Raw genomic sequence first — 27,089 nt, forward strand, 5'->3', positions numbered from 1 at the left:
TCATGCAGCTGGTGCCAGGTGCTGGCTTGCACGGCTGGACGCTGACATGTTTTGTTCAAACCCAGAACAGCCTTGGCTCGGTCTCCTGCTGCAGCTCTGTCCTCTGAGCTTCCATGGCCCGCCGGAGCCACTCACCCTGCTCCCGGAGGGCATTTCAGAAGGAATCCTGCTATGTCCTACAGGCCTCTCAGTGGGCATTATTTGATCAAAAATCACAAATTTTTGATCACTGCCCATCCGTTTTGAAGGTCTGAGTTGGAAGTAAAACCTTTGGTATTGACCACTAAATCTATAGGCTTTTAAACGTCCCATGATTCAGGCCGATTCCCGACCAGAGGTGTGTTTTCAGTTCACTTTTGCCACGGATCTCTGACATCAGCTTTCCTATACAGAGAGCTACGCTCGTTTTTATGTCAAGAGATATGAAAACCAAATAGCACCAGAGCAAATACTTCACTTCTCCAAGGAAACTAACGTCTAAACCACTTCTGCATACCATGGCCTGCAAAGTGCAGAGCACACACCAAGCACAAACAAAACCCTGATCCCACACACTACTTGGACAAAAGCCCCACCGAATTCACCCTGGAATTGCTGCCTCCGAAGGGAATTTCCCAAGAGCAATACAAGAAAGAAGTATCTGCAGCCCTACCTTTACCCCAGTGTCAATCCCACAGGCTACAGGTACTTGCTTTTCTGTTGGCTTTTGCAGGTAAGCGTCCCCAAATCCAGCATGACAATGTATGAACAGCCTAAGTATTTTTCCTCCATCTCTTATCTTTTCAAACAAACACCAGCTGATGGTGTTCATTGCAGGTTGCTTTTATAGTCCTAGCTTGACTACTGTAAACTTAACCTACTCCTGTTGACCAGTTCAGAGACATCGTTCATAAAGCCGAACACTTGAGGACAAATTCTTTCTTAGTGCCATTTCATCTAAGCGAACATGCTTACACTAGATACAGACGTGGCACATTAACCTTTAATATCCAAAGCTGTTTTCATCATGACTGCAATTGTTTTTCATGATTTTTTTTTTTTTCATGTGCAAAAGTTAATTACAGACAGGTGGGAAACTGTTTGCAGTTCCACCATAAATGATGGGTACGTGACAAAGAGCTGAGACAGCCATAAAAACACTCCGTATGTAAACTAATGGTAGAAAGCGAGAGAACTTCCTTTGGTTTACTTGTCTGGATTTTTGTAAGGAGGTGACACGCATACAAGAGCTACGTGAACTTCTGGTACTTTTGCAGAAGCAGAAACCCAGAGGATTCAAAGTCGGATATATCGTTTTAAATTCGTCATGTGGCTATTATCCTGTCTATTTAATTTGACTTGTAATCTATAGTTTGTGTACCACAGGAAGAGTGGTGGAGAAAGGACCTTCAACCCTACTAAGCAAGAGTATCTTCGGCTACTATATTGCCTTGAAAGAGCAACCCTCTGCATCATTTCAGGAGGATTTGTGTGAGGAAAGAGAACTGATATGGTTACAGAAGAGGGAGGGCAGCAGTCGCTAGAAAAAGTACATGAAAGCAAGTCTGTCCCGTTAAATCTGGATTTTTAGAATCATGCCTTGCGTAAGATGGGACAAAACTGGCTTTTGGCTGCTCATTTTTAGTTTTTCCTCCATCCAGTATGGTAGCCCCATTTGTAAACTTTATTTTTGACACACCCTGCTGGGAACTAAGGTGTTTGCATAAGCAATATACTCCTTGCTGACAATGGAGAGATATGGAGAAACATCACCTTATCTTGGCAGACTTGAAAGAGCAACCCTATAAAACTATTCACGTATTTCTTCTTCCTACTAATTGGGAGTTTCTTTTTTTTTTTTTTTTTCTTCTCTATAATAGCTAGATCATCGTTGGAAATTCCCTAGACTTATATGGTGAATCTGAGCGTGGTTTTGCTTTCTTTCGGCGCAATTAAAATAATTTGGACAAAGGGCGGGTTTTGGCTAGCATATGGGCCAACCCATGAAAATTCGCTACCCTGTAGAGCTTGCAGACGCCCTTCTGCACGTCAGAAGCTTTTTGGCAGACAGCTGCAGGGCTGGGAAGATGTTTAGCTGAGGAGCAGATGCTCTGGGCAGCGTTAACTCCCTCACGTGGTTACAGCCGCATGAGGAAACCAGCACGTAACGGCAGAGCGAGGGCAGTTGGTGACTGGCTAAATCCTAAATACCCCAAAGCCCTCTTCACAGCTGCTAGAGAATGGGATTTGTCACTGAAAGGGGAAAAATGGTGATCTTTACTTTTTAAATACTTATCGTCCTGATACAATTATGCATCGAACTCTTCAACTGATAACTTCAGTTGGCACTTAATGAAGATTTGAAGAGATCAAGTGAAATCCTGGTAAAAATTCTAACTAATTTCAGTGGTACCCAGATTTCACCTAAGGTTTCCATTTACAAATGGTAACCTGAGGTTACCATTTACATCTTGATTTTGAGCCCACGTGAGTCAAACCACTGTAACTTCATTGCCCTTCAGGAGGTCGCTCCTGTTCTATGCTGGTGTGAATGAGTGACTCCAACGGGGAGTGAGGAGTTAACGACACTCACAGCACCACGGCTGAATCAGAATGGAAACTGGCTATTAAACCGAATCATAAAATAATTTAGTTTAGAAGGGACTTCCGTAGGTCACGTAGGCCAGCCTCTTGCTCAAAGAAGGGCCACCATCAAAATCAGACTGGGCTGCTGATGGTCTTATCTGGTCAATCTCTGAAAGCCTCCAACAGTGGTGACCGTACCGTCTCTGTGCCACCCGTCCCACTGCTTCGCTCCTCTCAGGGTGAACATTTTTGCCTTATAACCAATCTGAATTTCCCTATCAGACAAAGAATGAAGATGAGGAGGAAAAGGGAGAGGAGGATTAGCACAAAATGACAAGACAATACCAAATGGAAGGCTCGATCTTCATATTCTGCACGCACACAATACAAGCGGTTGGAAAGAAAAAGGTACAGAGGGTACGTGCGGTGAGTGACAAATGGGTAAACTCCAGGTTAAGTACAAAGTAAGCAACAGTCCCTGGTGGCAGCATATCAGATGATACTCATTTTACTGTCAGGCTAAAAACATATTCCTTTAAGAAAACCAAACAAAACCCCCTATTGAATGTTACAACGCATGCCAAGCAATTATTGCTCTCCACAATGCGTCCTGTGACTCACTGTGCCACAATAAATTGGCATATGGTGCTCATTCAGGGTATATAACTCACACACTTGCAATAGCTCTGAAGAGCTAATAGTTATTTGGACTGTAGTTAATTTTGGGGGGTTTTAATTTCCCCATGGCAATGCAATAAATGTCATGCTTATTATTGTATTATTATTATTTAAAAAAAAATAAAATAATGTTTTTAGTGGCAGGCAAGTGTCATTAACGCCTGAAGTCTCTTGCATGCTAGGGAAATCAATTCAGACAACCTCTGGCATGCGAAAGCACATAAATAATTGGTAAATACTACCTGTGGTCTTCTGGGTCCAGATTTGCCCGATGCCAAGAGCAATCAACTCCTTTTTGGCTGCGAAGGATAGGAGGGCACTCAATACCTTGCAGAAGGCACTCAGTAGCTGGCAAAAATCAAGCTTTCTGTGTGCCAGCACCCCATGAAAGAGCAAACCCTGAAGCGAGTATGACAGAAATGGTTCCCTTGTCTTGCGAGGGAAGGCAACCTCCTAGAGAGACACAGAGCCAGCCCTCCATAAGGTGCTGAATACCCTCCCTGCCTGGGAAAGGCGCCCCTCCTACGGTTACCCTGCTTAAAAACCAGCTCTAACTCTCTTACCAAAGGAGACCAAAAAACTAACAAAGCATCTGTCTTTCAGTGAGTCTGCCCAAGAGCAAGACTAGACTGGAAATCCAGTTGTTATCATTAATAAGACATCAGAGATGCTTAAAAACAGGGATCAAGCACCGGCAGAAGAAACTGTGTGTGACTACAAGAAAATACTTCTCCCGTAATCAAGATTACTCAAATGACCCTGCCTACGCCATGACTTGTGAGTACCACCAAGACAGTGTGGCTTCAGAGTGCGAATGGAGCCTTCCATCATACCAAGATGACTTAATGGGGGAAAAAGTCCTACGTAGGCAAAGTCTACCTAACACTTGTATACATTTGACACGAGTCCACCGAAGCCAGTGCTGTTCATTAGCACAAGTGGATCAGTAAGACAGAAGCGGACCACTGGGATTTTGCCCACGCAGGGACTCAGAGCTACAGCAGAAGCACCACGGGTTTCAAGGTCGGCAGGACTCACTCCTGAAAAAGGGGGTCTGAGTTTGATGCCGTTTACACGACGATAAAGCAATAGCAATGCTACTGGAATCAACAAAGCTATGCTGGAACGAATCAGTTGAGAATTAGATCCTGAATTTGTATGTCTTTGCAGCTAATTTCACAGGTATTAAACGACACTAACGTCTCAAAATGTGACTTGGAAGGAAAAACATAAACAAACATCTCAGCCTACAGCTCTATGGCTCCCTGATCCCCAATGAGGCAATTATTCCCTCGGTGGTGTTCTGTATGGGCCAAATACAATGATTGCCAATACAAATATTTCGCTACTGGGTTTTTGCTTTATAAAATGTCAATTTGGACTGTGTGTCCTCAGATGTTTTCTTCAGTGCTTAACACAACAGGTTCCAAATGGTGATCGGGGAACATGGCCATGACCTTAGCATGAACGGCAATGGTAAATAATGACCTGCTCTGCCTCTTTCCTCAACTTCAATCTCCTGAACTGTTTAATTGTGTGGAAGACGGCTGAAATTATGCCTGAACCAAGACTGCCAGGGTCTGACCTGCGGTCTTTTATTGTTATTCTGTAGATTCTTTGCTAGTGTTCACAAAATGTTCTCCATCTCCTCAGAAGTATCTTTGATTTAGTAACAGGTTTGTTGTATCTCACTTACCTACCTTCTTCCAGGAGCGTACTCGAGAAAGTGCAAAAATACGTAAAAATTAAGTTGAGCTCAGACCTTTTTCCAATCAAAAGTCATATCCCTCTATGCAGAAATGTCAAAGTCTTCATTTCACCCAAGGAGATAAAACCAGCATTTAGGTAATAACCCCCTTCTCCTCAACACAAAGACTCTCCCTCCAGAGAAGGAAACGCTGCTTTGTCCAGATCCCATACGCTCGTTCTCTTGTTGCTTAGATCACGACAGTGTTAGCTAGATTTTCATTATAGGGTATTATTTGTAGCTGCTGTTTTCATGAATCAGCTGTAATAAACACACGAGATTTATCATCCTTTTTAAATTGCTTGAAATAATTAGTGCTGTTAAATTTAGACTCCGAAAGAACTGATTTCTCTATTTTTTTAAATAAATACAGAAGCTACAAAGTGACCTGCTAGCACCAGTCAGGCTTGGGCCAGAACAGTATGCGCTCCGTATGCTATCCAAAATGTGAGGAAAAAAATCTAAGTTCTCCAAACAACCTTTTAAAAGTAAATGATGGTTATGCTGAATTGTTTTAACAACTGCACTGTTTGTTGTTCGCCTCCAGCCTAAACTCAAAGAGGACTTCTTTTAATTCCTATTCTGTTCTACACAGGTGCAACTGGGCACCCCGGATCTGGACCATGCTGGTAAGCTCAATGGAAAGTAGGACCAAAGCTGAGACCCAGATCAGAATTTTGCTGCTGACTTCTTAGCTTGACGATTTATACCGCATCCAACTATTATAAAAGCGCTGACCCATGTCAGGCATTCAGATACCAAACTCGAAGCTTGTGGTTTGCTCTCATCTCTGCATCATTTACTTTATCCACTCTTTTTCCCTCAATCACTGCCTGCTGTATTGACAGTCCAGATACTTATTTAAAATAAGTAAACACAATGCCCTCCCCAAGCCAGTTTGGCCATTTCACATCTACTGCTGCTGGATTTCAGAGCCTGATCCAACAAACCTGATTCATGGCAGCACCCAAACAAACATCCTCTAAAAAGCTTTTCACTCAGAGTTGTTCTTGGGTTTTTTTGGTCAGTTTTGTGATTCATCAGCCTTACAGTATTCTTCTTGTTGCGGATGCCACTATCCCAGCAGTCCAGGTTTCCTCAGTGCAATGGGAAAGACAAGACGAAATAGCAGGGGCCAGGACAGAACTCAGCCTTAACGGCTCTACAAGAGGGGACTGATGTCGAGCAGATGTTCAGCCGACTACGACCCCAGAAGAGGTGAGGACAAGATGATCTGCTGTGGGAAAGACCACACCGTGCCATGCATAGAAGAGACATAGCAACAATACACTAATTGTACAACGAGAAGAGGTACAAAACGAAGACAAGGAGAAGGCTGAACCTGAGAGTTTTTACATTATGAACTCTTGTAACTAGAGGAAGGAAAAGTTAGGGAAGGTATGCAAACAAGAATGATGGAGCTCGGAAAGGAGTCTGGAATAACATGTAGAAGACAGTTGTAATAGGTATCGTAATATAAAACTGTAAGTACTTCTTTGCTCTATATACGATAAAACAGTAACAACTTCTACATACATGATAAAATCCCAGGGGATTAAAATAAATATATAGGCATAGTGTCTTAAATCATTCCTGGGTAAAAGTAAGTGGCATGCAATGGGATGGGGATTTAGTGCTAGGAAGTATAAAGCCCCACATCTCAGGAGAGCAGTGACGTTGCCTGAGGAGCAGCTAGCCGCAAATCCAAGAAAGTCCTAAAGGTGATTACAGGCAAGATCAATCAAGCAATAGAGTTTCTCTGTGTGATGCTACCGAGTGATGCAGGAGAAGGGTCAAAGGCTAAGCTATTTCTGGATGTGTACATATGAAGGGATGATATGGAAATCTAAAGCATAATGCTATGTCAAAACAACCACAGCAGACATAGCACAAGGTGTTCAAGTCTCCACAGATTAGAAAGCAGATAGAAAAATTAAAGGAAATACAAATAAGTACAATAAAAATGATCTAAGGAGAGCGTAAGAGAGCTAAATTAATACAGTCTATAAATGAGAAGACTCCTGGGCTGAGATCCAGCTATAAATACCTTCAAGGTACTGTGTGTAGAGGAAGGTAATTAATCTAGCTCAAAAGAGAGCAGGACAAGAAGCAATTGCTTGAATTTAGGAATGGAAAAATTCAGGATATACAAAAAGAAAAAGTTATTGGAAGAGACACATCAGCTCAACAGGGCAGAGTCCCAAGGTGGTAGCCAAGGCACACTGAACTGCATGCAACCGAGGGCACATTGAATAAGGAAGGGGCTCTGGGGAACGCTGCAGCCACAGCTTTCTACAGTCTAAAGAGATCACCACAGTCCAACTTATTGATCTTTTGGTCTCTTTCTTTATGGTTGATCTGAAAGACTGGTCCTCTATTTAAAATATAAAAAACAAACAACCCAAACCCACCCAAACCTATATATACACGTGGTGACAATGCATCCACACCAGAGCTCAGGAATGGGGTGTGCAGCACCCCGATGTGCGCCGCAGGTAACGGCAATCCTCTCTAACTCTTCTGGCTACTCAGTGGTGTGTGTGATGTGAGTGCCGGGCAGGACAGCGTCAGCTAGACAAAAACTGCTGGCCCAGCCGGCAGATTATTCTGAGCATCTCAACACCAAGGTCAAAGGCTGAAGTGGGAACTACCTCTTGTGATACTTGAGGTCTTCCCCAGCCTTGTGTTAAGAGATCCTGCATGGAAGCTTTCAATGTCACTGCATAAATTATGTACTTTGATTTATAATTAGCTGAAAAATCAACACTACCAGTATTTAAAAATCCTCAGGAGCTCTAAAATACACTTGCATTAAGAAAATAAAATAAAAATCCCAAAACATTTGCAATAGGCCTTACAATTTTCCATGACAAATGGGTATACACAAACGTGAGGAATATAAAACCCAAGTAACGTTATTCCCCCCCTTAAACATATCCCATCCCAACTGCACTCACCAATCGGGACTTCTGTCCCCTCCTCAATGTAGATGGGCAGTGGTGATTCCTCCATAGGATGAGGCACTGATGGAAAGTAATGAATTGTGGTAGTATTTGTCGCAAAGTGACTACAATAAGACGGTCCCTTTCTTATCATTACAACTACATATGGCTGGTTATTGTCACAAAGAGACCTTACTCAAAGTGGTCACCTCCTGTCACGGTGACCGGTCCAAGTCACAGTCCTGAGGGGTTAATCCCCACCGAGCGTTCACCGCCACAGGAGACAACCCCCTCTGACGGGGGCCCTGGGAGAGGTCCCTGTCCTGGATGCACCACCACCCTGCCATTTCACTATAGCCTCGCTATTCCTGTCCCTGGAGTTTAACTTTGGAAACTCACACGGTTGAAGAAGCCAAGGGGAGCCAACGCACAGACAGGCACAAATAGAGTTATAGAGTCAAAGTCGTAATATTTCATGCACAGAACCAGCAGAGAGAGGCTCTGATGCTCAAAGCTTGCCATTAGCTGTTGAAAAGCCACAGCAGGTGATGGAAGGCTGCACCGCAAATGGCCTCTGGACCACGAACTTCTCATTACTCATTCATTTTGGAGTATACGTATTTGACTTCGGAAGCTCCCAACTACTTGTTTGTGACACTGAAATCTCCAGACAAAACTCTTCAGATCTGCGCTGCACAATTATTCTGCAGTTTCCAGACCCCATACAGTCACTGCTGTAGGGTTCGTCTGTTTGGGTTCTTCTCTATTTGGGAGCTTCCGCCCTTAAAGGTGGCTTTGTTGCACTATTTCCCATTTAAAATCTCTGGGAAGCATGTGCTTTGCAGGCTTTCCAAGAGGTTTGAATTCCCTACACTAGAATGAAATAATTATGAGCTACAGATGTTGCAAATGGCCATAACCAAAAGCCTTCTGGATTTTTTCCTTCTCCATTACGTTTTAAAAATGATGATGTACCTTCTCAAAGATACAAACTCTTAAACTAGTCTTAATCCTAGTTAGTCTCAGATAGGATTCCAGCTGCAGCGAAGGAGGATTCTTTAATCCTTTGTGGGGTATCCTTCACTTACTTGGCTTTTGCTTTTTTTTTTTTTTTTTTTTTTTTTTTTAAAGATTGTCTTACGATATCCATAAAACCAGCCAAAGAACACTCGTGGTTTAAAGCTATTAAATAAAGCGCCTTACGACGTTTCTGCTAGCAACACAACCGGCATAAAGAGCGTTTTCAACGGATGCTCGACTAGCAACGGGCTTTGTGCCAACCCCACGCCGGCGCTTGGCGGGGTGCGAAGGGCGGCCCGTCCCCTGCCCTTACCTAAGCCCCCCCTTGCTCAGGTGGGAGATGAAGGGAAGCACAGGGGCGAGGAAGAGCAGATCACGGTTGCCTACAGAACTACCGAACAAGCCACAGAAATCATGGTCTACCGGGGCGCCTTGCGCAAGCCACTTTTATCTAGAAGCTGAACTAACATTCCAGCTCAACAATAGCAATTAAAAAAAAAAAAACAACAAAAAAAAAAACCAAAAAAAACCCCCCACATTTGTTACCACACCGCGTTTTGCTACATATTAACCAGCAGTTGCTACGCAAGCATAATGGAGTGCTGCAATTCTGAGATATATGTTATTTTAAAAAAAACAAACAAAAAAACAAACAAACAAAAAAACCCCCAAAAACCCAAATAAAAAATAAACGTTGACTTATGGGAAATCAGCCTGAGGTGAGCGCTCCTGGGCTTGCCATGCCACTGGACGCAGTACATGCGCGGAAGTTATGCAAAGCGGGCCCTGCATTGGGAACAATGCAGTTGTTTTCCTCGCTAAGCTAATTTTGCATTAAGGCAATGAGAGCCTTCATCTATGCAGCCACTTAAAATGTTTAATCAGGTTTATATACTAGGAAGAAATACCGGAGCAGAGCTTCCTATGTTACTCAAGAATTTTCAAACCTGAGATCTGCAAGCAAACCAGGTCACTAGCTGGTGTGGAAAAAAACCTTATATTTTTCTGACATGCTGCTTTCCTTATCCCATGAAGAATACTGTACCGGGCTCACCCAGACCGAGCAGTCGGTCCGGAGCCAAATGCTTTCACAAAAACATTTGCAAGAGTATTCACCAATGGCTGGTGGCATGTACTCTTATTTTAATGGGTATCACCATAGGTTGTAGAAAAGGCCTGAAATACCTACAGACTATTTGAGGCCAAATATGCACACACACGCTCTCTTACCCACATGTATACACACACACTAGTACACGTGCACGCAAACGAATGGCTCTATAGGCAGAACTTGGATTTTGTAGGATCCAAGGCAGAGAAGCTGACTCTTGCCACAGGGTTTGGGAATCGGGGATTCTGGGGTGCTAAAATGAGCTCTCGCTTACGGCTCTCCTCCGCTTCGGGCAAACGACTTTTTAACGCTATGCCTCTGGGATTTACACACCGACTTTATGGGCATGCTGCTTAAACGTCTGCAAAGTGCTTTGCAATGGTTTCTAAGTTCTGCAGTGATATGCACAGAAGAACTGCACAGATAGATTTAAGGTAACAGTTGCTGAGCATTATTAATGTATAACTGCAGCCTATTTTTACATGCTCTATACTTAGTTTCTAGAAACAGATGGTAAATGTTCAGTATTTGAATGTTTTAATGGGATTTATAACCCTTTTGTAATTTCATAAACAAGCATAAATAACACTTACATGAAGAAGAGTCTCTCTTGAATGGATTTTCGCTTCCTGTTTGGAAAAGGAGAGAGAAAAAGAAAAGGCAAAAAAAATATTTTAAAAGAAAAAAAATGGGTCTCGCAAGATAAGTCAAACATGTTTCAATGTTATCATGCATAGTGTTTTCTGCATTTCATCAGTATGAACTTATATTTGAAGAACGTCACGACACTGCACGTAGTACCAACGCCAAAACCAGAGATCATTTCTCACTTGTTTTATCCTATGTAAAACACGGCAGAAAATTTGACTGTATCTGTCTCCAGAGCAAGGAAGTTGCACTCCAGCAGTGAAATAAAATGCAAATGCCTTGTGATCGGAAGCAAAAAAGGAAGAACTTTTAACTACATTCCAGCTCACTGATAACCCCGTGCCTTGACGTATGGGTTGCTCTCCTACCTAGGGACAGCCTGCCTCCACCAACGCCCCACGGCAGGGCACTCCTGCTGCGTTTTGGCACAGTGTAATCATTTTTCCACGCCAGCGCTCAAGCACCGACTGCATTCAAACCCAGTTTGGGCAGCCACGGCAGCGAAGGCGTTCTTCGAGGCTGTGACCATTCTGGGCGACAGAGAACCACAACAGGAAACCCAGCAACTGCTAAAATGCACGAACCTTCCCGACAGCCCACGGGGTCTTAACAGCCACCCTCCTGTGGTCCCCCTGCCACCCACCCTGCTGCCTCCCGCCTAAAGCTTGCTGGCAGGACCTGGATTTGATTCACGCTCCCCTTCCACCAACCCAGCTGGTGGGTTTGGTGGATGCTCTTGGAGCAGGGTTTAGGGTCAGCGCTACGCGCTGGTGTACATCTGGACGGATGGGGAAAAAAGGAGAGAGAGAGTGATATAAATCCAGAAGATGCTGCAGGACAACAGTCACAGTTTCAGTCAGAGACTGGTTGCACAGTAGCCCTTCCAATGGCAGTTTTGGGGAGAAAAAAGGACAATGAAGAGTGGCAGTTTCTCTCAATTTCTACCACATTATCTTAGATCAATATTAGCTACCCTGTAAGCAATTTAGAGTACTGCCTACATCTACATGCCTGGAGATGATACTCAGCTAGCACAAATCAATTAAATCCATGGCACTACAACAGCTGAGGATTCAAGTAAATACACATGTATGGAAGAAATTCAACAAATATTAAGTGACTGCATTTTCCTCCTCACGTTTTCCTTCCAAATGCCAAGGACCCAGTCCTGCAAGCAGCCCCCCCAGAATGGCATTCGAATAAACTTGAGTTCTGTGCACGGAGCACTTAGAGGACTGGACTCAGGATTACTTTAAAAAACATAACCCTGATCCATGCTGGTCACGTAAATTAAGTTAGTGATGAGAAGCAGTCGAAGGCACTAATCCTACTGGGTAATCTATTCAAAGCCGCGCTTCTTAAATGATCTACAATTTATTAGTATGACCAATCAAATACGCATTACTTGAAAAAAGGCTTTAACTACCATGGCTTTCCCATCCATTTTTATGTGTTGTAATATGGTTAAGTTTAAAAGAAACAAATCAGCATAATCTTTTCAGAGCCATTTGCCAGCATGATTAAAAGCCTGGGTAAGGCACCACTGTAGAGACTGCCCTTACTGGTAGAACTGGCAACACTGCCATCGGGGTACTGGGGCAACATTGCCCCATTGCCTGTCGGGGCAAAACTATGGGGCATTTGAAAACCTAGATGGGGCAAAATTAAAATAATTGGGATTTGCTGCAGAATCTTGAGGCGCATCGATGAAAATCCTGGGAGCATCACTGCCCAGGAAACATGGCAGCCTGCTGAAAGGTTTGTGCCCAGGAGTCTCTTTGGAAACACCCAGCCCACAGGACTCACCTAGAAGCCACTAAGATGTAGCTCAGTCTTGGTTAGGCAGAGAACCAATTTTAAGGAAAACTCACTGAAATATTTGCAGTGATTCGCTGCAAGACAAGATCCTCCCCGAGGCTTTACAAACAGAGCTGCACCCAGGCACGGGGGGTTTCCCAAGGACTGTGCAGCAAGTGTAAGCCAATCTGAACTGTCTCCCTGTTTTTCCATGACAACGTCGCACCTCTTTTCATACGGCATTGCACACAGACAGAAGCCTCCTACCACAGCCCCCACATGTCACCTCTGACATTTAAGAAACCTCCAGGCAACCCACCCAAAAGCTACAGACTGGGGACTACCAACAAAGAGCAGTATGCCAAATTTTGCTCCTGGTTACAGCAAAGCAAAATAAAATAAAAACTGGTAGCATTTGAAGGATTCCAAATGCCTACTGGATTCTAGACCAATACCCTTAAACAAACAAAACCCCCCAGGATTTTGATCTAGCACCCCCAAGCACGCAACCACCTTCTCGGTACCTCCAAGTATCACAGTGCCATCTGCAACCTCCTGCTTTTGGCCAAGTATGACAGAAAACAACCCTCCCACCGCACAGTAAAAGCTGCGGGTTAATAAATGACAGCCAGAAGCGGGCTCTCCTCCCTCGGCCCGCCCGCAGGCTGGGGGTCTGCGGCCCGCCCCCCCCCCGCCCTCCGCCGCCCTCCGCGGGGCAGCGCCGGGACCCCACCGGGAGGGAAAGGTGTCTGTCGCCCTCCAGTGGGTGCAGGCTCCGAGCAGCCCAAACCGGGAGAGAGGTGGGAAGGGCAAGGAAGAGAGAAGGTGAGATGCAGGCAAATAAAGAGAAGAGAGGAAAAAAAAAAAACAAAAAAAACTCCGCAAAGCAGAGAAGAGACAGTTGAAGAGGAAACACGAAGATGCTATCTCTGAAAGTGCCCAAAATAAAGTTTCCAGTGTCAGTCTCAGCAGGGCAACAAAGACATCCTCCCGCCACACTCGGGCTCCGGGCGAGGGACGCCGTCCTGCCGCTGGCTGCCTCCACCGCTCACACGTTTTGCTTTAAAAAAAAGCAAAACCCAACCACCTTCAGGGGAATCTTTCCTTAATACTCTGGCAAACGTGGGCAATGCCAAAAAGCAGTCAGCTCGCCCAAATGCGGACCCAGAAGTAAACACCCGGCTGTCAAAAACCGTCAGGGTTTTCAGCAAAGCCTCTCCCCTCCAAATTCCACAGCAGCAGCTTTTAATGGGCTGATTTACCCTCAAACCCAAAGCCGTAAAATCTAAACCGGTAGCAACTGTCACCCGAATTACACAGCCGATGACATGTAGGGCTGCCTCACTTTTTTGCTAGTCCAAAACTCCAAACATTTTGACATGCAAGTAATAAAAAAAAAAATTGCAGTTACCAAAATAGCACTATCAACGTAACCAGCTCCTCTCGGCACATTTTCTTAATGCCTTTCCCAATACGGTTAAAAAAATGGGAACTAACCAAAAACCTCCATCTTTACACCTTGGCACAAGCTGTGCTGGAATATGTGTGGGGTTGTATTTCTTCATGTTTATCTGGATCCTCTCCCGCTACTTTTTTTTCATTGGTGCTTTCCTTTAAAAGTAGCTCTTATTGAACAGCAGAAATCAGCTTTTACAATTTCCAAATACAAAGTTTTGCCACCCTCGGAGCTGCCTAAGGAAAAGACAGCTTGCCTTCCACTTCCTAAATAACACATACTCTGCATGTTTCTTCGCCTGTGTGAAATAAATTCTCCCATGTTCTTATATGGAAACCTTGCGAGTCCTCCCACATGCCGCCTGTTACAATATCAGGCAGAGATGGGCATTCATTATCTTAAAGCCAGAGGGTGAATTTTGGATCCAAGCTGCCCCAAGACGAACCCAGAATTATCGTCCCTTCGCACCAAGCCGAGCTCGGTTAACCTGCCCTGCGCAGCCCCTGCGTTTTAATTTCAAGCCCCAATCACAACTTTGATTTCAGCACACCAAGGATGAACAAAATACAAGGAAAAAGAGCGGAGGAAAAAAAAAAAAAAAAAAACGGAAGGAGCAGGCAGCGGTATTACCCACCTGGTAGGCCCATTAGCATCAGATGTAGCATTGCCTGTACCAGCCTCTTCGCTTGAGGTTAGCCCACGGCAAGCAGGAAAAAATACAGCGGGGAGGGGGTGGGAAGGCGAGAGAAAAAAAAAAAAAAAAAAGAAAAAAAAGGAAAAAAAAAAAGGCAAAAATAGCCGGGGAGAGCAGCGTGCTCCGTGGATGTGCTGGAGGGCCGCCAGCAAGTGGGGAATTGCTGCAAACTGTTATCGCGAAAAAAGTTAACGCAAGGTGTGGGGAGGGGTGAAGGGGGGGGGATGAAAATAACCGCTGGGGGAGAAGGAACCCGCAGGGGTACCGAGACGGCTGGGGAGGAGCGGGGGTTGAAAGAAGAAGAATGAATAAATAAATAAATGGAGGGGGGGAAGGGAATGGAGGGCACCCCGAGGCGGCGCGGACAAAGGGAGGGCGCCACCGCCGCCCCCGGCCCGGTTCGGTTCGGCTCCGCTGAACGCGGAGCGGCCGCCCTTTGTTCGCCGCGGCAGCCGGCGCCGATCCGCGCCTCTCCGCGCCTCTCCGCGCCGGCCCCGCCGCCCGCCCGCCCGGGAGGCGCCGGTACCTGCGTCCGCTGGCCGCGGTGTCTGCGCGCCGCTGCGCCCCTGCGGCGGGTCCGGCGGAGCGGTGCGGCGCGACTAGCAGCGCCGAGCGGGAGGAAACGGTAATTTATAAGCGCTTTCTTCCTGACCTCTCGTGTCTGTTGTCTAATGAGGGAGCTTTGAGCATCACCCATCCTGCTGAGTGGAAAAACACCGGCACGGCCTCTTCTTTGCTGGGGAGGGGGGAGCCTAAAGGAAGGGGTGTGGGGGAGGAGGGGCCATGCCGCAGACACGGCGGCGGAGCCCGGGCTGGCAGGCGGCCGCGGGGCGGCGGGGAGGGGCGGGCGGGTGCGGGGCAGCGGCCGCCGCCGCCGGGGGGGGCCGCCCCGGCCCGCCCGCCCTCCCCCGCGGGGAGCGGGGCCGCCCCCGAGCCGGCCCGGCGGGAGCCGGCGCTCGTCCCGCGGCTGCCGGGGCGGGGAGGGGAGCGGAGGGCTGCCAGCCGCGGCTCTGCTCTCTCTAGTCTTCATTTTTGTACATTTTTTAAAAAAATCTTTTTTTTTTTTTTTTTTAATCTTTACACAAAGAGCGCCCTTCTCGCAGACAAAGCATCCCGCGGCATTGTCACCAGCGCTGCTCCTCCCTGCTCCCGGGCCCTGGCTCTGCTCCTCCGCGGCCGCTTTTCCCCCCGGGAAGGTTGGCGAGGGCTCGGACTCCGGACCCGGTGTCGCCCAGCCAGGCTTTTGGGGCATTTGGGCTCGGCAACAGGCTCCTGCTGGAGGAAACCCAAGGGAGCGTGGCCTGGCAGGTACCTGGGAGACCCGGGATCTCTCTGCTCTTCTCTGTCTTCCCCCAAAAGAGCAGTCCCGGCACGGGGCAGCCCCCTCACAGCTGGAGGACAAAGTACGGCCAGGGCGATGGGCAGGAGAAACGAACAGGGCAACGTTTCCTCCTGCTTTGGGTTTCATTGCACTGAAAGCTGGTGCTTTTCTCCTGCCGGCGAACGGGTACATGACTCAAATATGTCTTTGCTCTCCCACCCGCATCTCCTCTAGTTCTGTTAATGGAAGGATACAGCAGCATGCAGACTCGCTAGGCATTTTCATATAACCCCTGCTGAAGACTTGCTAAGATCCTCTCTACTGCAAAATACGGTTTGCATTGTGAGGGCAGAACAGCAGGGAAAAGGAGATTTTGGGCCATCTGTGTTTCACAGAAGTCCCGTGGTGCTAACCTTGCACTGGGAACAGTGGAGATGGACCAAAGAAGAGTGAACAGTCCCCACAGCCCTGCGCTCCCAGGTGTTCCCAGGTACGAGACCCAACCTTCCTACACCACAAACTAGGGTGGCAGTCACTGGGCAAGGCACCTTTGGAGCCCATCACCGATGCATAGGCTGCCGGGGGATCAAATTCCATCACCGCAGCCTCCAGGGAGGTCTCTAGAAAAGGCTGGTTCATGCAAAAACACAGAGCGCTGCACCCCTTCTGCACGCTCCTTGCTGGCAGCACAGTGTGCCAAACACAGCGTGCCACAGTCACGCAAGCGGTTTTCCCTGACTCCAGTCCACTCTGTGATTTTCCAGTATCTGAGCTCATGTGCAAAGTGAATAGGTTTTTAACCGTAAAATAGAGACAGGCATAGGATATATGCAGCTAGTTGATGACATATCTCCACTAAACAGCCTGGTTTAAACTAATAACATGATGTAGCGCATCCTGCCGCCTACGTCTTCTGATTCAGGTTTCTCGCCTTACTGCAGCTTTGTATTCGTGGGCATCCTGTGCTGAAAGCAGCCAGCATTCTGTGAGACCCCACCAGGGACCACAAACGCAGGTGGCTCTTGGCCGCACTAGGGAACGAAGCGCAACGTTTCTCTACCGGCGCAGCCACTTGTTCGGTTGCAGCGAGGATGCCTTGCTGCAGATTAGGAACCGGCGCTCACATCGGTGAAATGTAAGTGGCGGCTGGAGCCTCATCTGTGCTAAGGATCCTGCCAGCACAGCTGTACCACTGACAGCAGTGGAATATTTTGCTCAAGTTCTCTAGAGGAATCAAAGCCTGTATTTTCTGTCTCTGGCTCTCTCTTGTTCTGTTGCTCCTCGCTCATTAAAAGAAAAGTCAGCCACACAAAGCACATGGTTGCTCTCTCTGTGTAAAAAAAAAAAAAAAAGTTTGGGGTAACAAACTGTCAGCCAAAGCTGTTTTGAAGTTAGAGGCGTGTAAACAGTACCTGGAACTAAGTGGAATAATAACAATAATAATTAGTCCTTTTGTGTCATAAATGTGCGCGTTGCTGTCTGCTGTTTCGTTATGAGGCAGCACAACTCCTGAGAATGTGCCTGACGAATATTTGGGGGACCTCAGCCTCCAGCCGCCGCAGCGTACGGCAGCACTGCTGCCCCTGGCTCCTCCGGCTCGCTTACGTAACCCAAATCGCAACTTGGAGCCCAAATTACAAAGCGTAAGCATGTGTATAATATTAAGCATGTAAATGGGGCCTGAAATTACTATCCTTTTCCTGTAGGTCTGGCTTTAATCTGTTAGTATTTTTACTCCCGCAGTTCTATCGATTTCACTGTGCGCTGGTGCCATTCATAGCGTAACCAAGCCTAACCCCTTGAAAACCCCACCATCGAGGCATGAACCCAGAGTTAACTACGCCAGGCCAAAATCATTCCTGTTGCAGGCAGGTGTAGTTCAAATGGCTTGACTACCGGATCTCGAGTGTATGCAGTATTAAGAAACGTACAGAAAGCAGAATATAATGTTGCTGTGGCTGCTTTGCAGAGCAGGCGGAGCGGCAGGGTTTTGCACCCCAGGCCAAGGCACAGGTCAGCAATCACCTTCCTTCGCGTTTTCCCTCTTTCTTAGAGACTATTTTCGCCATTAGCACGCTGAGCCGCTTTCTGGAGTTTTAAGGTGTCGGGTGCTGATACAGTCAGCGCCTCTGGTATCTGTTTAATCCAATAACATAACTCTTTTTTAATCTCCACGTCTGGGTCACAGGGTTTAAAAAAGACGCTGGGCCAAATCCCCAGCTTGGCTACAACGTGTGGAAATCTACCGAGAAGGCACGAAAGTCCGAAGAGATTCGCTGTGTTTGCACCCTGTAAAAGAGGGCTCGAGGGGCAGGGATGCGAGTGCCTGATTTCGCAGATGGATGCATACTAACGCGAGCGTGCGGCAGGGTTAGATCACATTTCCATCAGGTGGGGCGGATGGAGGGAGGGATGTCGCACCGAGATCTAAAATGTGCTCATCAGCAAATTCTCATTCATTCTGAAATCAAAATGGATTTAATATTTCTTGCATTTTCAGGAGAAAAACCTGTTTTTTTTCAATGTGTGGCAGCTAAAAGGAACATGATGGTGGACTAGATGATCGGAAAGGTCCCTTCCAACATAGTCACTTCTATGATTCTATGGTGTTTCACAGACTCAAGACCAAGGCAGGGCAAGAACAAGGAGAAGGTTTTGCAGGGATTAGGAAGACTTCGCACATAAACGTTAAAACAAAACCAGCAAAATCTATCCAGGCACAAAGTCCAGCAGAAATCCAGGGCCCAAGGAGACAGCGCTGCCTGTAAAGAAGGGTATAAGCAAGAAGGGCAAAAAGATGGTCTGAAAAAGTCCATCGCATTAATGATTCCCCAAACACCGATTTCCTACGCAAAGCTATGTGGGGGCAACCTTTGGGGTTCCCCTGTATGGCAGAGGATCCTGAGCTTGAAAAAGGGAGGCAGATTTTGTGAGGGATTTACACATCGTGCAGTGACTCTGGTTTGCAGATTTTAAGCATCGCTAAAACAGGGAACAGAACTGTTGCTATTGCTGTTACGTACCAGGATGTCTCGCTAATCCACACAATCCACTAAGTTGCTGCAATTTTAGTCTGTGTTTATTTTAGATGAAATTATGGCCTGGACAGTTAATTTTTCTTAGTTTATCCATTTAAATCATGTATAAATAAGATATCAAACAGAAATCAAAACACGCCCCGTGTTTTTGGTACACTCCCCATCACGTGAACCTGCCGGTGATGGGGTCCCGCACCCAGTTTCCAAACCAAACACAAAGACAACTAAAAACCACAGGTCTTTGCTAAGTAGCCCCATTGGTTTTAAATTCTATGAAGAATGTGATTTTAATGCTACAGGTGGCATATTTTGCTTATATTTGAGAGTGCCTAGCCATTATGGGATAGTCTCCACTGGTCCTTTCCTTACCTCAACCTAGTTACATATTCACTTGAGGCGTTCGGCAAGTCTGAAAGGCTGGAGCGGGTCTTGTCCCGACACCAGTCGAACTTAGAAATGTCTGTTCCTTCACAGGGGCCGATTCCTGAAGGGAGGAGCAAGCCCAGAGGAACCAAACAGCCTGGAACCAAAGTGAAGTGTCCCGAGTTATTGACAGTCAGCTACCTGGAAATAAAAAACTCTCGTATATCCAAAGGTTTTCACTGGGGTTTTCCAGAGCTCCTGAGCAATTTAAAGTCCTTGAAAGGAATGTACTATAGAATGAAAAATATAGGTAGTATTAAAGAATGTCTCCAAACTGAATGCCAGACAGTTTCATAAAAATGAGCTAAAAAGCAATAACAGGTACTCTGTCTCCCGCTGGATGCTGTACGAACCGTATGTTTTGCATTTCTGAAGTCGCTTCTAAACCCGTGGTTTTTTTTCTTCATCGTTGCTGTTGGGAAAAACAGTAAAAGAACTATGCATAAATGAGGTTAAAGTAATCTAATTCAAAAAATAAACAGCGTGCTTTCATCTTCAATTCGTATCCAGCCATTTGGGATCGAACTTTAAAAAAAAAAAAAAAAAGATAAAAATTCAGACAGGATTTTGAAGGACGACTGTTTCCCTTTAAGATTAATGATAAACATACTTGTGTGTTCAAGGGAGAATAGATCCAGTGTTATGTAACAGGATAAAGGAACAAAATCCTTTTTCCTTAAATTAAAATAACCAGTGTGTGTGTGGATTTTAGTCAATCACCGAAAATTCAGGAAACCCGTTTTCTTTCTACAACTGCATTCCACATGCTAAAATTGACGTCTTCTAGCTTTTAAACAGAATCACAACAACTAAAGACGAAAAGGATTTGTTTGTCCTCTTCGACCACGGTTTGCCAGTAGAGGATTGTTCCCCGAGGAAAATTCTGCAGCACTTGCCTTGTGCAAAATTCCAAAGTTGTGCTCATCTTTTTATTTTACGTGGCATTAGTAAATCCAGTTATTGCACTTGCCAGTTTTTTTCTTTATAATCCGCTTACCTGGTACTAGATGTATGGTAACTTATCTCTTTTAATCATTTTTTGCCTGAACTAAGATTACATAAGAGTTCTTATCAAATCTTGCAATGCCTGCCTGAATTTGCCGAAAATGGGACAAGATCAACAGGTAGCGGATTTTTTTTTTTTAACGTTGGCATTGTTCTTTGCTGGCTCAATCATATAAAATTTGCAAAAAAAAGCCCCACAAAAGAAAATAATTTTCTGCTACATAACCTGCGTTTTCCACTTCTGTATTTTACAAGAGCGCTCGTAGCAGAACCTCTGCCTCAGAATTTGATACATACAGTTCCTCTTTATCACATGAATTCAATTTTCCAAAAGAAGGCAAACGATACTATTAATAACCAAGATACAAGCCCTGAAAAGGCTAAGTCTCTGAATGTACTTGCTGGGGAAAAAAAAAAAAAAAAGTCATCTTGTTGGATCTAATTCTGGAGTCATTATTTGACACAACGCAGAACAGTTTGAGATTTGCACAGAAAGGCACTGCTGAGTTAAGGTGATGCTCACTCTCGCGTGAAAGAAGCACCTTTGTGCTCCACTGAGCTACTCGGAGCTTTGCCTGCAGACCAAAGCAAATCCTGCTGATGTTGGTGTGTCCTTGCACATGTCCACGCTTAATGTTTTCAGTCCTAAGTAAAGCTTCGAGTTTGGGCAGTTGAAGTGACGTTCCCTCAGTGGAGTAAGTCCTCTGTTAGCGCTACTCCGGTAGCACGAGGTGTGCTTGGAGACGATGCGCTTCTGGAACGTGCCTCTTTCCCTGCTAATAACATACATAACATCCCTGCAGCTAAATATTCTGTTCTGCTGCTGCCTGGCCTGTAGAGCAAATCCCGTGGCCTCACAAGCAGAAGAGCTCCTGCAAAGCCGAGAAGGTTACACGGCTGCTGCAAAGGTGATCTGAAGGCTGGGAAGCCAGAGGAGGTGTAGGCGAGAAGGTGCGCGTGAAGCTGTGGCAGACCCGCTCTGGAAGCAGTAAAAGGTCAGCAGGGTCCGAGGCTGCTGTGCAGAACCACTTCCATTCCCTTTGGAGCCGGGCAGGCTTGGCCTAACCACATCCCCGGTGGCAGCGGGCATCGCAGTGGAAAATAGTCCAGAAATTTATGGTGGTGAGCTCACTGACGCAGCCGAGCCCTCTCGACTTACGGGACTGATCCAGACAAGCCGACGGATTAAACTCACCGAAGAGGAAGAAGAGTGAATTCATACATGCTCATATTTCTTTTTATTTGCTTATGAGTCCCTCTGCTCCCTTTCCTCTCAAAGTGACAGCGAAACACTTACGAAGAGCGTGTAAAAAATGATTTTAAAGTACCTGGTTTATTCTGACAAATTACACTGGCAGGTGTAGGCAAACACGAAGAGAAAATACTGTAAGAAACAAAACCATTCCCAAATGCATGCTTTTACTGGCTCAGACAGATAGAGTTTCTAGCTAGGTGAATTAATGCACTGCAAGCAGAGAGAGAAAGGGCATCAAATGCTTGAGCGTCCAGAAAAAAATAGAAAATTTCAAATAAACCCTGCAAGCTATCCAGTAACTGCTCATCCAGTTACATGATTTTAATTAACAAAAACTGGAAAGCAAACATGTAATATAAACTTAAACACACAGCGCTTCGGTTTTCCGGACTACCATTCCAAAATGCAAAACAAATTGCTTGCATCTGGTGGCCGGGGAGGCAGCGCTCCGGGAGCTTTTCTTTCCACCGGCAGAGCGGCATCCTCTCCGCTTCCCCGCTATGGCGGTTCGGACCGCCCCGGGGACGTCCATGCCCGCCGTCCTCTGGCACAGCCCGGGCACAAACACATCCCGCATTGCCCACGTGCTCCGAGGAGGATGCCTGGGCTTTCACCTCCGCGGCAGCACGTCGCTGCGGAGGGCAGCGATGTCAGGCCGGTGGCTTGCAGGCTTGGGTGACCTTGAGCCTCCCTGAGCAGTTACCTTTTCTGGGCCTTTGGCATGCTCTCAAGTGATCTTTCAGCCAGAACCTCCGCTGCCTAAAATAAATTCGGCAATATTCACTGCGGCATCCCTGCGCTTCTCTTTCGGGATACCTGACTCTTATCTCCCAACCTGGGCAGATGCAGGTTTTGGAAAGTTTGGCCGGGTGCTTCCTGGGCAGCGCGCTCCCGACTGGCCCAAGGCCAGGGTGACTCACTCGCTGTTGTTATGAGGAAAGGCAGAATTTTAGGGAGTTTTCTTGCCTGTCCTTATATGCTAATGGTGTGTGTATCTGCTGTGTTCTTTAAAAGCGGCCTTGACAACGGTATTTTTACGAGGCGTTTCCCCCCCACCTGCTGAGAGACTGACCCACTGAGGAAGAAGAGAAGCTGGAGTGAGGGGTTTTTCTTCCCTGACCTTTCTCAAGAAGCTTTCGGAGTGGCGCCTGTGGCAGAAGGGGCTGGTGGCGAGGGACAGAGCTGCCGAGGCCCCGGCAGCCACATGGCTCCGGATCAAGCAAACACAAATGCTAAGGAGAAAAAAAAAATGCCCAAATACCCATGCACTGGCAGCCTCACCCTGCCCGGCCAACGCGTGCTGCATTCCCAGCTTTCCTCGCGACGGCCCAGCATGTCGCCATCGAGTCTCTCCTCCGCATAAGCCCAGCCAGAAATAAGGAGAGTCGACAAGACTGAGGGACACGACCGGGGATTCAGAAGCAGCCACCACTTTGTGTTTTGGCTCCTTACTGGTTTTAGAAACGCTTCTCTTTCTGAAAATTGCGTGTTATTTACTGTTCCTTAAAAAAAAAACAATGACATCAGATCTTCCCTTCACATGCGGTTAATAAAATTTGCTAGCAGTTGATTTAAAATGCCGATCTAAGCAAAGCAGCGTGTAATCACAAAGCCGCGTTAACATAGAGCAATACACACCGTGAGCTCGTAAGGCCGCCCTCAAGCCACCCGGGACCCTCTCGATTACCTCGGGCTCAGGTTTGTGAGGAGCACAGGAGCCCCTTGGCCCTGCAGCTGCTGTGTCAGACACCATGCGGGTCTTTGCCTCCTGGAGACCCACCGACACAGGAGATCACACTGGGATCCTTCCAGTCCGGCAACTACGCACTCAGCTAGGACTGTGTCCGGAACGGGCATGTTTTACCTGCCGGGTGCCCCGTCCTGGTCCCGGCACAATTTTTTCTTACTGTCTTTGTCACCCAAAGACCTGAAGTTTTCTTACTTTTACTCCTTCGTGTTTGCCTGTTGGGCTTGTTAGGTTCATGGAGGGAAGTGTGAAAACTTGTCCCCAGGCTCCCACATTTCCTTGGGAAGCACGTCCCAGCGACCTGCGGAGCGGCCAAAGCGGGTTGGGGATGCCCTTGGTGCTCACAAAGACACCCTTGGTCCGTGTCACCTCGCAGATAGAGCCGGCGGGGGGCTGTGGAGGGGGAGCTGATGGCGGGGCTGTGTGGCCGGGCTGGGTTGCAGCAGAAACCGGGTGTCATCTGGGTCGTCATCCGAGGCCCCGGGGTCACCCGGTGATGGAGCCGAGTAAATCACTGAGCAGAGGCTCACACTGGAGGGTGTGGTGGGCCCCTGGGAGCTTTTCCATCCAATGCCCCCAGAGGTCCTGTGAAGCTGTGCCGAGGCTGGGATGGTGTTTATGGAGGCTGGGATGGTGTTTATGGAGGCCTAGGTGGTGTTTACAGAGGCACATCCACTGGCCTGCCGGAGCTAGGGGCACGGACACCATCTCCAGCCGGAGCAGCGGATGCTGCCACATGCCCCCTCCACCTGGCTTAAACTCAGGTTTTCCCCTCAAGCTGAATTCATGCCACCCCGGAGCTCCTGGCAGCTTTGCAAATGTTGCCTGAATTTCACTTCCCTACTGGGAGACTAAGCTCCCAGTTCTCCAAGTAAGACACGGGTTTGAATCCGGGTGACATTTCTGCTGTTCTCCACCAGCATCACAGCTGTTTGCTCCAAACATCAAGATATTTCTGTGAGAGCAAAAGCATGAATTATTTCAAACTTGCCTCAGGATGAATTTTCAAGGGTACTGCGGAGACTGTTTCCACAACAAAACGGGAGCTCTTCTCCTGCTGAACTGTTCATGTTACTTTCACGAACGCTAGAAAAGAGGCTGGCTTTTTAAAAATGTCTGCAGATATCTGGAATGGGAATTTGTTTCCATTAAATCCTTTGGAAGCCCTTGTTGTTGTTGTTGTTGATGATGATGTTGTTGTCTAATCTGACCGAAAGTTCAATTTGGCAATTTTTATTAGACCTTGCTTTTAGGTATAGGCAATTAGCTTAACAAAACAGCAGATAGGATCTCTGCTGTGTTTGCAATGCCTGTTGCTCTGATTCTTACCTGGTGGGAAATAGCTTTGGAGGAGCAGAGCCACGTCTTTGTAGCTGTTTACATTACATTTCTGACGGAGCTCCACCCTGCTTTCCCCATTCGTACTTTGTTTTTCATGAATAAAGGTCATGGCATTGGCATCACAAAAAATATTGTTGCTGTAGAAGGAATTCAGCTGTCCCCTCTGGGTTATAAAACAAATCGCATGACAGGACAGTAATGCACTGAAACCTCGGCAGGGCAGAAATCAGAGACGGGAGAGAAGCCTAAGACCCATGGAGGTGTCTGCAGACCTCCAGCATCCCACAAGTGCTGGGCTGCTACATACTGCACAGTCTAATATTTCGCACAACCTGGTTTTAAGCGTACCCCAGCTGCTAGCAGAGGGTCTGTGGTGGGTACCTGCCTCCCAGCCTCACAGGTCACGCTGCTGGAACTTATTTTCTAATAGTCAAAGGGCATTTTCTTTGCATCGATGTCTTACCATTAGTCCAACACCTTCCTGCCGCCGTTGCTGGGACAGGGGACGTGGTTACGAGACACCTGCCCCGCTTTGGGGAGCTGCACAAGGGAGTGCCGTGGCGAGGGCTCCCTGGTGACAGCAACTAGCGTAAGTCACCGGCTTGCGTGGGACTCCGACACGGTTGTATCCCAGCTACGCTCTACATCTTTTTGTCCATGTTGTGTCTAGATCAGGGGATAAATATATAGTAACGACATGCCTTGACTCAGCTATAAAGCAAATAACATCTTTCCCATGTTCCTGTATAAAAATCCACGCTGACCTCCGTGTTTGTGCTCATGCCAAATCACCACTTGCCTTTTGGTTCAAGAGCCATTCTTCTAACCTTTCGTTATGGGTGAGTCTCTCAAGCTCTCTGATGTTTTTTATTCCTTTTGGTCTGCCGGTATTTTCTAGCAAGGTGATACTTTAACTAGCTGCAATATTCCAGGACCATTTTCATTACCAATGCTCGCAGAAACACGGACCCAGATTTACGGTCCATATTTTTATGATTCTCTTGGCATATACCAAAATCTGAATTATTCTGAGAATATGAGGGGAAACTAGCAGAAGTTGCTGTATTACTGTTACAGCCAAGGACACGCGACAGCCAAAGAGCAAAAGCTCAACATCAAAAGCACTGGGGACGCTTTTATCAGGAGCACTACTCAAGTAATCTCCAATTCACAGAATTCGGTAGGAAATGTATTGGAAGAGAAACCCCAGGTTAAGCAGATCCTGAACTTTCCTTCTCAGGATCGCACCAATACAACTGTGTAGTAAACCAAATTCTACAGAAATAGTTAGGGATTTCATTAGTAAACAGCCTAGATGTGAATTCCTTGTTTTCTTCTTGGCTGAAGTCTCATGGAAGATAAGTTTGAAACCGAGAACTGTCTGAATAATAATGAATACTAGTTTTTACACCGTGTTTTAGCATAATCCCAGAAATTATAATTTAAGGAGTGCAGATCTTCCTTGTTGGAAAGCCCTCGGGATTCGTGTGTCAATAGCCAGTCATCAGATAAAATCGAAGCAATTAATAAAGTATTTCATCGTTAGAAAAATTTCCAAGACCGGAAGATTTTGCAAATCACCCAGCAGGTTTTGCACATCCTCTGTCATTTGAGATTTTGTCAGTAATGAAAGCTAAATGAATGGTAAATAGAAGTATAAGGCTTAAAACAATGTCACACAGGCTCAGTGTGCACAGAAATAGTATTTTAAGGGAACTGTTAAAATTTAAACAAAATTGTTTTATTCTCTTTATAAAGCAGTCTCCTCTTGATTACTAACAGAATGAAAGCTGCCTCAAAAATAAAGAGGTTTTTAAATATAAGACCGTCACGCTCCTATTTTCCCGCAGCATTGACTAAGAAGTGGTTGCAGTTACATCCCCATTTAAGGTTTCCACACCTCTTAGTACTTTGCATTGTATTTCCTCCATGAAGTTTCACAACTTCTGCTAACCATGTTGGCCGGGGAGGCCTGCAGAGCACATCTCTGCTCTATAGGAAGTGGTTTTGGGGTTGCTCTAGCAACCTTAAATCAGTACTGAGTAAGCAGAGGTGCTGCTGCTCAGCAGAGAAGTAACACCAAACTCAATTATTAAGAATGGAGGCAGCAGTTGCGACGACGAAGGCTAATACCCTCCAAAGAAATCGCAATTCTGTCTCTTTTACTCCTCCCCTACATTTTAATTTGGTATAATTTCTAGTCCTGGCGCTCCTTGTTGCAGCGCACTCTCCACGACTGAGGAACCGTCCTTTCCTTTGCTCACAGTGTCCCCAGATAGGAACAAAGAGCGGATAACAAAT

General features: G+C 46.4%; 1 protein-coding gene and 1 long non-coding RNA gene across 16 annotated transcripts in view; one reads left to right on the plus strand and one right to left on the minus strand.

Moving 5' to 3' along the window:
- Window positions 1-27,089, minus strand: part of SLC6A6 (solute carrier family 6 member 6) — a 118,206-nt gene that overhangs the window by 43,673 nt on the left and 47,444 nt on the right. For 2 of the 13 annotated variants that reach the window (XM_063348202.1, XM_063348203.1), the window contains exon 4: window positions 10,657-10,692. Coding sequence is in view for 6 of the 13 variants with exons in the window: in XM_063348192.1 (XP_063204262.1) it covers window positions 3,486-3,542; window positions 7,948-8,013; window positions 10,657-10,692; window positions 14,599-14,629 (190 nt within the window). In the remaining 7 variants the exon portion in view is untranslated. Of the gene's footprint in view, window positions 1-3,485; window positions 3,543-7,947; window positions 8,014-10,656; window positions 10,693-13,032; window positions 13,116-14,598; window positions 15,152-15,184; window positions 15,380-27,089 lie in introns of those variants that run through there. The other 11 variants (XM_063348196.1, XM_063348192.1, XM_063348206.1 and 8 more) reach the window with 11 other exon arrangements.
- On the plus strand, window positions 15,150-20,286 carry LOC134521594 (uncharacterized). Of its 3 annotated transcripts, none has more exons than XR_010072813.1 (4): window positions 15,150-15,283; window positions 15,746-16,469; window positions 16,921-18,349; window positions 19,492-20,286. It is a non-coding gene; the product is annotated as an uncharacterized LOC134521594 (long non-coding RNA). The 3 variants fall into 3 exon arrangements; XR_010072814.1 differs by having other exon boundaries at window positions 16,921-17,992; window positions 18,168-20,286; XR_010072812.1 differs by having other exon boundaries at window positions 16,921-20,286.

Source organism: Chroicocephalus ridibundus, chromosome 10 (assembly GCF_963924245.1).
Source record: "Chroicocephalus ridibundus chromosome 10, bChrRid1.1, whole genome shotgun sequence".
NCBI lineage: Eukaryota > Metazoa > Chordata > Aves > Charadriiformes > Laridae > Chroicocephalus > Chroicocephalus ridibundus.